This window comes from Camellia sinensis, chromosome 2, assembly GCF_055761805.1.
Source record: "Camellia sinensis isolate YWXY chromosome 2, ASM5576180v1, whole genome shotgun sequence".
NCBI lineage: Eukaryota > Viridiplantae > Streptophyta > Magnoliopsida > Ericales > Theaceae > Camellia > Camellia sinensis.
Genome location: NC_138962.1, coordinates 76,993,866 through 77,004,593, shown reverse-complemented (window position 1 = coordinate 77,004,593; position 10,728 = coordinate 76,993,866). Strand labels below are relative to the sequence as shown.

Below are 10,728 nucleotides of genomic sequence, written 5' to 3'. Positions count from 1 at the left end.
TGAAAAAAAAAAACAAAAAACAAATTCATGAAAAAAATTATAAATTTAATTTTAATATTTATAAAATTTCTCAGTGATTTATAATTACTTTTTCAAATACACACTAATGTGATTTTTCTCTTATAGTTAAAATTAGTCCGATAACAGCCACCAATAACTTTCGTTTATTGCAAGTCAAGTTCTATATCCTAAAAGATTAAAAACAAAAATAGAAGAACCAACCTATGAGGTTTGTACCAAGTTCAATATTCCAAAAAGATTTAAAAACAAAAATAGAAGATCAATGAAAGAATCAATCAATATTGCCCATTTTGTTCTTGTCCAATCTCTACTTAGCTGTGCAAGTAATATATGATCGAATCGAACCACTAGAAAAACAAATCAGGCATCCTAAAATTTAAAAGCCACATAAAGAAATAATAACCTTCTTTAATTTCAAAGCATCACATTAATTTTTTTAAATTTTTTTTCCAATTTTTCTCAATTCCTAGTTTCTTTTGTCAATTAACAAGGCCTAAAAATATGAGAAATGTTAGGGATCATGAAATTTTTTTCATGAAAATGATCATGAAAAATTTGTGACCCTCAGATTATCTTGATTAGTGTGTGGTGCTTTATTCTAAGTGTAATCCAATGGTCACAAGCCTTTTATGAAAGACTTTTCATGATACCTAACTGTAAAAATATATTCATCCCTAAAGATGAAAAACACATGTTTGATTAATTACTTTGGCCTGACTTCAATGCCTTCAATGATAAGCCCTGCTTTCAATTGATACCCTTTAACCTCCATCAAACTCATCTTCACTTCTTCATCCTTTTCACCACTGAAGAACTCTCCAAGCTCAATCTCCATCCACCCATCCTTTCTCTCACATGGGACTCGCCCTTCCCCTTCCGCCACCCTGCATCGATTAGAGTAACAGAGGCCTTCCATCTGCTGTTTCATGCTGTCCCGACAGCTTAGATAGGCGGTGTTGGTATATACACGATCTCCTATGCTAATCGATACCTCTGATGGCATTGAATCAAGCCCATAAGCACGGTGAGAGATTTTCATGATGAGATAAGCTCCATATGTTGTGTTTGCTGATAGTGTTTGTGTTCTAATTTTCCCATGTATTTCTAACCACCAAATTGTCCTGAGCTCAGCCACCTCTGAAAACCTGCGGACAAGATTGGAAGAAAATATGATTTTTTTAGAGAAATATATAGCTCTAAAGATTTTTATTTTTTATTTTTTAATCAATCATATGCAATTACGGTTTTAAATATTGACTTATATCTAGTTTTTGCCCTTTTGATACCAATACAAAAGTGTATGGATTGCAATGAAAATCACATGTGTATCAGTAGATTATTGATATGCATCAGTACATAATCGATTTACAATTGATACAAACAGTTTAACCTCTTTAAAACACTTTTTACTGACTGACAATTTTAAAAAATTCACAACTGTGAGACTTGATTCTTGACACCTATCACTTCATACATCCCATATCATTTCCTATTTTTCTACTGATACACAATTGATTAGAAAGTAAGATGGAAAGCGAATACCAATACTACCAACCTTGATCCAGACATGAACTTCCAGCTCCAATACATTGGTTGATTGCCCCATGTAATGGAAAGTTCTCTTGCAGAGAGTATGTATGATTTTAGTCCAGTTGATTTTTCCAATGCAAAGCTCTGCATGGTAGCAAGCAATTTGGATGGTAGCAAACACAGAAATGAAAACAAACCTTTACTACCCATTGTGAACCACAAAACTATTGTTAAAAAATAAGTTGAACAATACATATCAAGTTAACACATGAATACATGTGAATGATGTAAGCCTCATAGTTGTAATCCTCATATCAAAAGTGATGAGAAGCCTAAAAGGAAATGAAGCCTACCTTATTTCCACCATCTATGAGAATGGGATCACAAAGACAAACAAATAGCTCTTTCTTTGAAGAGAATTTCAAAGGAGTTACTGATCTTGAAACAATGTCTTCATAATCAGAGGGCAAGAACCTCTTCCAAACAGTGTCAGAATTTGCTGCAGAACAAAACGAAGACGATACCAACGAAGACCAACATGCATCCAGAGGTGAGGTGTTGGAGAGAATTGTGGATACACAGTCTTCTGGCAACATTGTTTTGGTTTTTTGTTTCTGTTTTTGTTTTCGTTTTAAAAATGTAGGACATAAATAGGCAGTGCGAAATAGAGTTTGAAAACAAAAACCAAAAGATATCAGAAGACTCATTTTTATACTTATCTTGTGTTCCAAACATTTTAGGTGAAATTACAATTAAGTGCATATTTTCAAAATAAATTTCAAATTGATGGTTACATCTTGGCGTAGTTAGGAATTTAGTGAAGAAGGAGCACAAATTAATGACAATATTAATTTTTTTTTTCATAATAAATAATAATGAGATATTACTATACTTAAATATTAAGAGTTCATTTGGATAAATGTGAATTTTAAATTAAAGGATTTGAGATTAAATTTTATACAAATGTTGGAAAGTAACTATTTTATAGGTGTATTGAAAAATTTAAAAAAAAAAAGAAGATAAGTTGAGATAGAAATGATATATTTTAGTAGAGAAATTTTATAAAACATACCGTAAAAAAAGTATCTATCATATGTCACAATTATAATCTTCGTGGTCTTTAGTTATAATACATTATAGTGTTAGATATAATTTAGTTATAACTTCTTGTGGTTGTTATTTTGATTATCACTATATATTAAGTTATAGTTAGTTATGACTCATTTTGATATTAGTTATGACTTATTTTAATTTTTTTTTAATTGAAGATGTGTTACTTGATTATAATTTATAAAGTGATCATTTTAGTTAGGAATGAAAAGAAACACATGGAGGATAAACTCCACATGTGAAATGTAACTAACAATCCAATAAATTTCATATCTTCATTAAATTAATTATGTTTGTATGTCAATAATGATAGATATTACCATTATATTAAAATTTTCATAAATAATAATATGACTTATCATAATCTCTTTATTTTCAATCAAAATAATCATTATTGTTCTCATAATTTTAAAAATATCATTGATATTTCACTTTAAATAATATTTTTATAAATTTTTTTATTTAAAATATTTTTTTATATTAAATTTTTTTTTTTTTTCCAAAATCCAGAAGACACGTGACTACTTGACCTCCTGTAGCTCCGCCACCGCATACAACTAATTCACAATTCCCCAACATTTTAATGTAGGTCTAAAGTTTGACTTATCTAGAATGAACCGCTTCCTACTTCAACAAATGCTAAGAATTTATTAGCCAACAAGCTTTATGTTTATATTACCATTCAAAGCATGTGAAGATTTTTTTAGTTGGTTTGCTCTCACAAAACTGCAACAGAACTTGTTACAAATCCAGGCCTACTCGTTTTTCAGTACTTGTAAAATGGATCACAAAACACTTACAATGGTGCGGATCTTATAGTGTGTGGGTTTACACAATAAGCCCCGCTTCCCGTGACTTTTTTGTAATTTAATTTTGTGTAAATATGTTTTTGTGAGTATTAATATTCACAAAATTATTTTAAAATTTTAGAAAACTATTTGGTAATACAATTAGGCAAAAAAATGGTAACACGTAAAAATATAAATGCAGAAAAAGTTTAAATTCAATGAAAAGCATTTTAAAATTACTGAAAAGATTCTTGTTTTTTTTATATTATATTTTGGATAAATTACACAAACCACCCTTAAGGTTTGAAAAAATATAGCATGTTCCACAATTTTAACGTAATTACATTAGGTTTTCTTAAAATTTTAATTCACATAATACTTATTCCCTTTTCGTATTTAGTTTGTTATGGACGAAAAAATGATAATGGTATTTATTTTACATTGAAATATATATATATATATGTTTATTTTTGCGTATTTATATTATTTCAGTCTATTTATAATTTCTAAAATAGAAATTCGTATAATTATATCAAAACGGTAGTATCACTTATAATTTTTTCAAACTTCAAACACGATAAATGTAATTTACTGTTTTATTTTGAATTATTAAACAGTTTACAATTAAAAAAAATGTATATATATTGTTTAATTTTATTTTTAGATAGACGGTATACTTTCTAGGAGGAAAAAAGAAAAAAAAAAATGAGGTCATAAATTTCAAGTGCACCGCATGCATGACACATCGTGGTTCACTTTTTAAATTATTGACTTGAGGATATATTTGATTTGTGGATATGTTCAACAAATGAAATGCTGACATCACGTATTTATTCGGTGTGATTTCTGTAGATTTCGTCAATATTTATCCACAGTGGACCCTCACCCTCAAAAGCCCAATATTCAATTTGTGATATTGTTGTATTAAGGTCTCGTTTAATAATATGTTATTTAAATAATTTTTTAATTTTTATAAAAAAAATATATAAAAAAAGTAAAAGGAGTAACGTGGTAATTTATAGTGACTTTTTGACTTTTTAATTAAAATTAACAATTATCAAACGAGACCTGAATCAGTAAAATTCTATGGAGTATGAATTTCTTAATGTATTATTTTGTAGTTTATATTAAGTATTTTTATGGTAAATATTATACAATTTTTTTTTTATTATAGAATTATGATAATTAGTAGTTTATAAATGAATTACGCATTGTCCTAATGTTAATATTATATACTTTTTTATTTAAATATTTTTAAGGAAGTAATATTATTACAAAAAAATAAGTAGCATAATCGAAAAATACGTAACTTAATTTTTAAATCACAAATTATAATAACTCTATCAAAATTTATCTATCTATATATTACATAAGGAAAATAGTATTTTTAGTGAGGAGTCTTTTGAGAGTTTTAATATCTCATACTAATTTTTTTGTTTTTCTTAATTTTAAATAATTAAGAAAATCTCTATTGATTAGTTTTTATTTGATAATCTCGTATCGAGAAAAGAAGAAAAAAATGAGTTATTTTACTCATATAAAGGCAATCTTATACTATCATCCATTTAGTGAGGAAGCTTGTGAGAGTTTCAATATCTCGTACTAATTTTCTTGATTTTAAACAAATAAGAAAATCTTCATTTGCTAACTTTTATTTGATAATCCCACATCAAAAAAAGAAGGAAAAAAGTTAGTTATTTTACTTATATAAAGTGGATCTTATATTCACATCCCATTTAATATTGTAGTATTATGAATGTTTCAATTCAATATAGTTTAAATTTTTAAATTTTTAATTAATTAATTATGAAATAGCTGATTAGGCTAAATTATTTTTGACTTGATTGATTTGTTGGTTTAACCGTCATTTTAGCGATTTTATCAAAATATATTGATTAGATTTGTTTGATTTGAAATAAACTAAAGATTGATCTGATTAAAGATTGAAAGACAGAGATTGCTTGATTAGAAATAAACTTTCCGTTTAAATAATGGTTGTGGGGATGTATTTTCTGAATACCAACACGTGGCAAGGTGACGCCGACGTGTCAGTCGAAATGCCACGTGTCCTGGTTGTGACGCCGAGGTTATCTCGGCAAGGCCGAGGTTATCTCGGCGAGGCTAAGGTTATCTCCGAAGATATCGGAATCCGAGATAAGCGGATAATAGATAAGGGGGCAAAAGTCCTAGAGTAAAGAGAAAACTTTGCTAAGATAAGGATAAAACTCTTAGGGAGTTTATTTTTATCTCTTGAGAAATCCAAAGTAAGTACAGAATTGGAGTCCATAGAAGTCAAGCTTCTAGTGGGACTAGGATTGAGTAAACTATAAAAAAGAGGCACCCCCGTGGGTCTAAGGTACGCAGTTTTATGCTTTGAGTAGTGAGTTTAACAATTGATTATCTTTGAGAGATATACTGACTTGATCGTCGGAGTGCCCCGGGTGGAAGAGCCACTGCTGGAGCCTTTTCTTTCTGTTACAGGTTTGCTGAAGCCATCTATTCTGGCGGTGCTCTCCAGCTGATTACTAGGCGGGCAGTGTGGTCAGAAAATCACTCACACAATTTGGCGCCGTCTGTGGAAAGATAGAAGAATAGATGGCCAGTAACGGACAGAGGGAAAACATTGGGGGTGACACTCCTGTTGGGAGCGGCAGACCAATTGACCTTGACGTTGAAGAAGACAACCACAATACAGAAACTCATGACCAGGGCCACGGAGAGAAAGACGTCGGCCAGGAGGGCGACGTTTTGAAGAGGACAGACCAAAGTAAGTATTATAACGAAGATAACCTTCAGGTATGGAGGGATAGGTGCCTACGGAGGGATGAGAAAGTAAAAGACTTGGCAAACAAGTTGGAAGACCTACAGTCAGTGGTTAACTTCATGATGCAAAACAATGTCATGCAGCCACTATACCTGCTGCAGGATACGCCGATGCCAGCAACTAACACCCAGAATGGTGGAAGAAGAACAATCCCCGAAGTCCCTCAACACAACAGGAGCAGAAGGCACTCTCACCGACCTTCCAGGGAAGGCGGACGAGAGGAGCCGAGACGAGAGAAGTCCCAAAGAACGTATCACACGAAGACCCAGAACCCAAAGAACATCGACATGTTCAAGGGCAGGCGCTTTGCTTTGACACAACACATGGAGAGAGATCAAAACGAGCTCACCACGAGGCCGAAAGTAGTGTGCCGAAGAGATTGAAGTCCAGAGATAGTCGAGCTCTAGGAAGGAGTAAAGAAGACTTGAGAGATTACCTTAAGAGGAAGCAACAGAATGCTGAAGCCGAGGTAACTTCCCCGGTTAAGCCGAGGACACCATTCTCGGTGGAACTGGACAAATTTCAAGCACCAAAGCGATTCAGTATGCCGAGGTTCCAAATATATGATGGTAAGTCAGATCCTAACTTCCACGTCGGGCTATACCTGAATTCAATGGCATTATATAGTGGAAACGAGCCATTGCTCTACAAAGTGTTCCCCTCGTCCTTTGGGGAAATTGCATCAGATTGGTTCCATAAACTACCGAAAGGAAGCGTAAAGACTTGGGAAGGCCTGGCCGAAATGTTTGTGGCCAGGTTTGTGACGAACAAACTGCAGCCATTGAGGGTGGACGCATTGATGGCTCTGAAGATCAGCAAAGACGAAAGCCTTAGGGCCTATGCGAAAAGGTACTATGAGGTGTTCAATCGAATACCAGAATGTAATCAAGAAGTAGCATTCGTGTCATTCAAGAACGGCCTGAAAGACAATTGTCCGCTACGGAAGTCTTTGGCAAAAACTTTGCCAAAAAGCATGGAAGAGCTCATGGCGAGAATTGAGAAATATGCCAGAGCCGAGGAGGACACATCGGGGAATAAGGAGGTAAAGCAGGAAAAAGGGGATGGCTCGCCAAAGCGAAGCCGAGGTGACAAAGGATTTAACAAATCGGAGATAGAATTGAGGGGTAAACAGGTAGTGACGACTGTGTTCCGAATCCCAGTACACAAAGTCCTGGAGCAAATCCGAAATCAACCTTATTTCAGAGCACCAGCAAAGGCCCCAGGGGAATACATGGGAAGGAACGTTGGTAGGTGTTGTGCTTACCACAATGAAGAAGGGCACCCAACTCAGGGCTGCAGAGCCCTAAAAGCATACTTAGAGGACTTAGTAAGGCAAGGCCATCTGAGGGACCTCGTTGACGAAGCCAGGACAAGAGAAGAGCAGGCAAGATTGCCTCAAGCACCAGTGGCCCCGCCTCCCCCAGCACAGCAGCCACAGGGAGGGGGACCTAGGGTGGTTAATGTAATTCACTCAAAAGTGAACGAAAGCGACATTCGGGGAGAAACCAAAAGAGTAAAACACCTGCAGCAAGTGAACCAAGTCGGACATAAAAGACCTCAGCCTAAAGAGTGCCGAGGACCGATGATAGCCTTCACTGAAACTGACCTAGAGATGGTCCAGCATCCGCATAATGATGCCTTGGTAGTATCCCTCCAGGTTGGGGAGTGCCAAGTGAAACGCATCCTAATAGATCAAGGCAGCTCTTGTGACATCATGTACGTTAGATGTTACAAGGAGCTAGGCCTTCACCCATACGACATGGAGCAATCGAATGGCCCGATGGTCGGCTTCAATGGAACGCCGACGTGGCCACTAGGCGCAACAAGCTTGGAAGTACAAGCTGGCACTAAGAAGATCAAGACAGAATTCATGGTGATTGACACACCTACACCATATAACATCATCTTGGGAAGACCATGGTTGCATGCAATAGGGGCAGTTCCCTCAACATTGCATCAACTACTGCGGTTCCCAACAGAGCGTGGGATTGAAGAAGTCAAAGGAGATCAACTGTAAGCAAAAAGTTGCTCTATGGCAGCAATGAAGTCTACTTGCAGCGTTCGAGAGTCAAAAGAGGCAGAAATTGAAGATGAGGACGTGGAAGTACTAGAAGACGTCGGTAAAGAACCAGCCGAGAAGAGCGAAGAGGCACTAAAGAAAATCCTCGTCCAGGATGGAGACGAAGAACGCTTCTTTCCTCTCGGCTCAGGCTTAGCCGAAGAAGAGGAAAAAGAGTTGGAGACTTTTTTAAGAGCCAACATTGAGGTGTTCGCCTGGACACCTTACGAAATGCCTGGCATTGACCCCGAGGTCACTTACCATAGACTGAATGTCGACAGGTCGGCAAAACCTATGATTCAACGAGCCAGAAGACCGACGTTGATGCACGTCGAAGCAATAGAAGAAGAAGTGGACAGACTTCTGGAGGCTAGGGCCATCCGAGAAGTTCATTACCCGACATGGTTATCCAACACAGTAGTGGTAAAGAAGAAGAACGGTAAATGGCGGGTCTGCGTAGATTTTACAAGCCTGAACAAAACTTGTCCCAAAGACTGTTTTCCTCTACCCAAGATTGACTAGTTGGTAGACGTCACATCTGGACATGGAAGGATGAGCTTCCTGGATGCTTATAGGGGGTACCACCAGATAGCCATGTACCCCCCAGACGAAGAGAAGACAGCGTTTATCACCCCAAAAGGCCTGTACTGTTACAGAGTGATGCCTTTTGGGTTGAAAAACGCAGGAGCAACCTACCAAAGGCTGGTAACCAAAATGTTCAAACACTTGATTGGCCAAACAGTAGAAGTCTACATCGATGACATGGTCGTGAAGACCAAGGAGCCTAAGAGTCATCTTGCCGACCTAAAAGAGGTATTCAAGATCCTTAAAACATATCGACTCCGACTCAACGCATCAAAGTACGCATTTGGAGTTGGATCTGGTAAATTTCTGGGGTACCTGGTAACAAGGAAGGGCATAGAGGCCAGCCCAAATCAGATCAAGGCCATCCTAGACCTATAGAGCCCAACATCGACAAAACAAGTACAAATGCTTACTGAAAGGGCCGCAGCCCTAAACAGGTTCATAAGCCGAAACTCAGACAAATGTAAACCCTTCTTCAACCTGGTGAAGAAGACCACGGACTTCCTATGGACTGAGGAATGTGAGGCCGCTTTGGCCGACCTAAAGAAATATCTGACCACGGCTCCGGTCCTCTCGACACCTGAACCTGGGGAAGAGCTGTTTTTGTACTTAGCTGTGTCAGAACCCACAGTAAGTGCAGTACTAATCCGAGAAGAACAAGGAGAACAAAAGGCTGTTTATTATGTAAGTAAAACCTTGGCCGACGCAGAAACAAGGTATCTACCACTAGAGAAATTAATGCTGGCCTTAGTAATGGCCTCAAAAAAATTGAACCATTACTTTCAGGCGCACAAGATTGTGGTGCTCACAGAGCACCCACTGAAGTCCCTGTTGCAACAAGGAGACTTAACAGGAAGAATCGCAAGATGGGCAGTTGCCTTGGGCTAGTATGACCTGGAGTTCAGGCCCAGAACAGCAATAAAGGGCCAAGTTTTGGCCGACTTCGTGGCAGAATTCGCACCTGAAACCATCGAACATCGGGCTCCGTTGAGCCAGGATGAGCATTGTCCCAGCAAGCAAGGAGAATCCTAGCCTAAGGCAAAAGATCAAAGGAAGGAAAAACTCAGACCCTGCAGCATCTACATCGGCGACTCATTCAGGCTGTTTGTCGATGGAAGTTCGAACCGACAAGGAGCAGGGACAGGAGTACTGCTGATATCTCCAGATGGAAAAATAATAGAACAGTCCATCCGTTTGGGGTTCAAGGCCTCAAACAATGAAGCGGAATACGAAGCATTAATTGTAGGGCTAAAACTGGCAGCAGCAGCAGAAGCAGATAAGGTAATAGTTTTTTGTGATTCACAGCTTATTGTTAACCGGTCAATAGGAGAATTTGCAGCCAGAGACGAAAGGATGTTGGCATATGCAAAAGAGGTCATCAGATTGGCAGCCCTATTTCAGAACTGCCGACTACTCCAAGTTAGCCGAGATGACAACACCCACGCCGATGCATTGGCTAACCTGGCAAGTTCAATACAGACTGGAAAAACAAGGACAATTATGATCGACTATATGTCGGGCCCGAGCGTAGAACCACAGAGCACAGAGCAGGAAGCAATGTGTGTGGACATGGGGCCAAGCTGGATGGATGCAATTGTTGCATTCCTAAAAGAAGGAAAGCTGCCAGAAGATCGTAAGGAGGCACAGAAAGTCAGATTGAAATCGGCAAGATTCAGTCTGACAGCAGATGGACACCTCTACAGAAGGTCCTTCACTGGACCCCTTTTAAGGTGCGTACACCCTTTGCAGGTTGAAGATTTCCTATATGAAATTCATGAAGGAATTTGTGGAAGCCATGCTGGGGGCAGATC

At 37.3% G+C, this 10,728-nt stretch overlaps 1 protein-coding gene across 1 annotated transcript; it reads right to left on the bottom strand.

The window, feature by feature from the left end:
* Positions 1-355: 355 nt before the first annotated feature.
* Positions 356-2,231, bottom strand: LOC114287528 (F-box protein PP2-B15). Its single transcript, XM_028230907.2, has 3 exons — positions 1,905-2,231; positions 1,577-1,695; positions 356-1,166 (listed from the first exon to the last, which is right to left on the bottom strand). The coding sequence occupies exons 1-3, from the start codon at positions 2,145-2,147 to the stop codon at positions 725-727; spliced, it is 804 nt and encodes a 267-aa protein (XP_028086708.2). The 5' UTR covers positions 2,148-2,231; the 3' UTR covers positions 356-724.
* Positions 2,232-10,728: the final 8,497 nt, after the last annotated feature.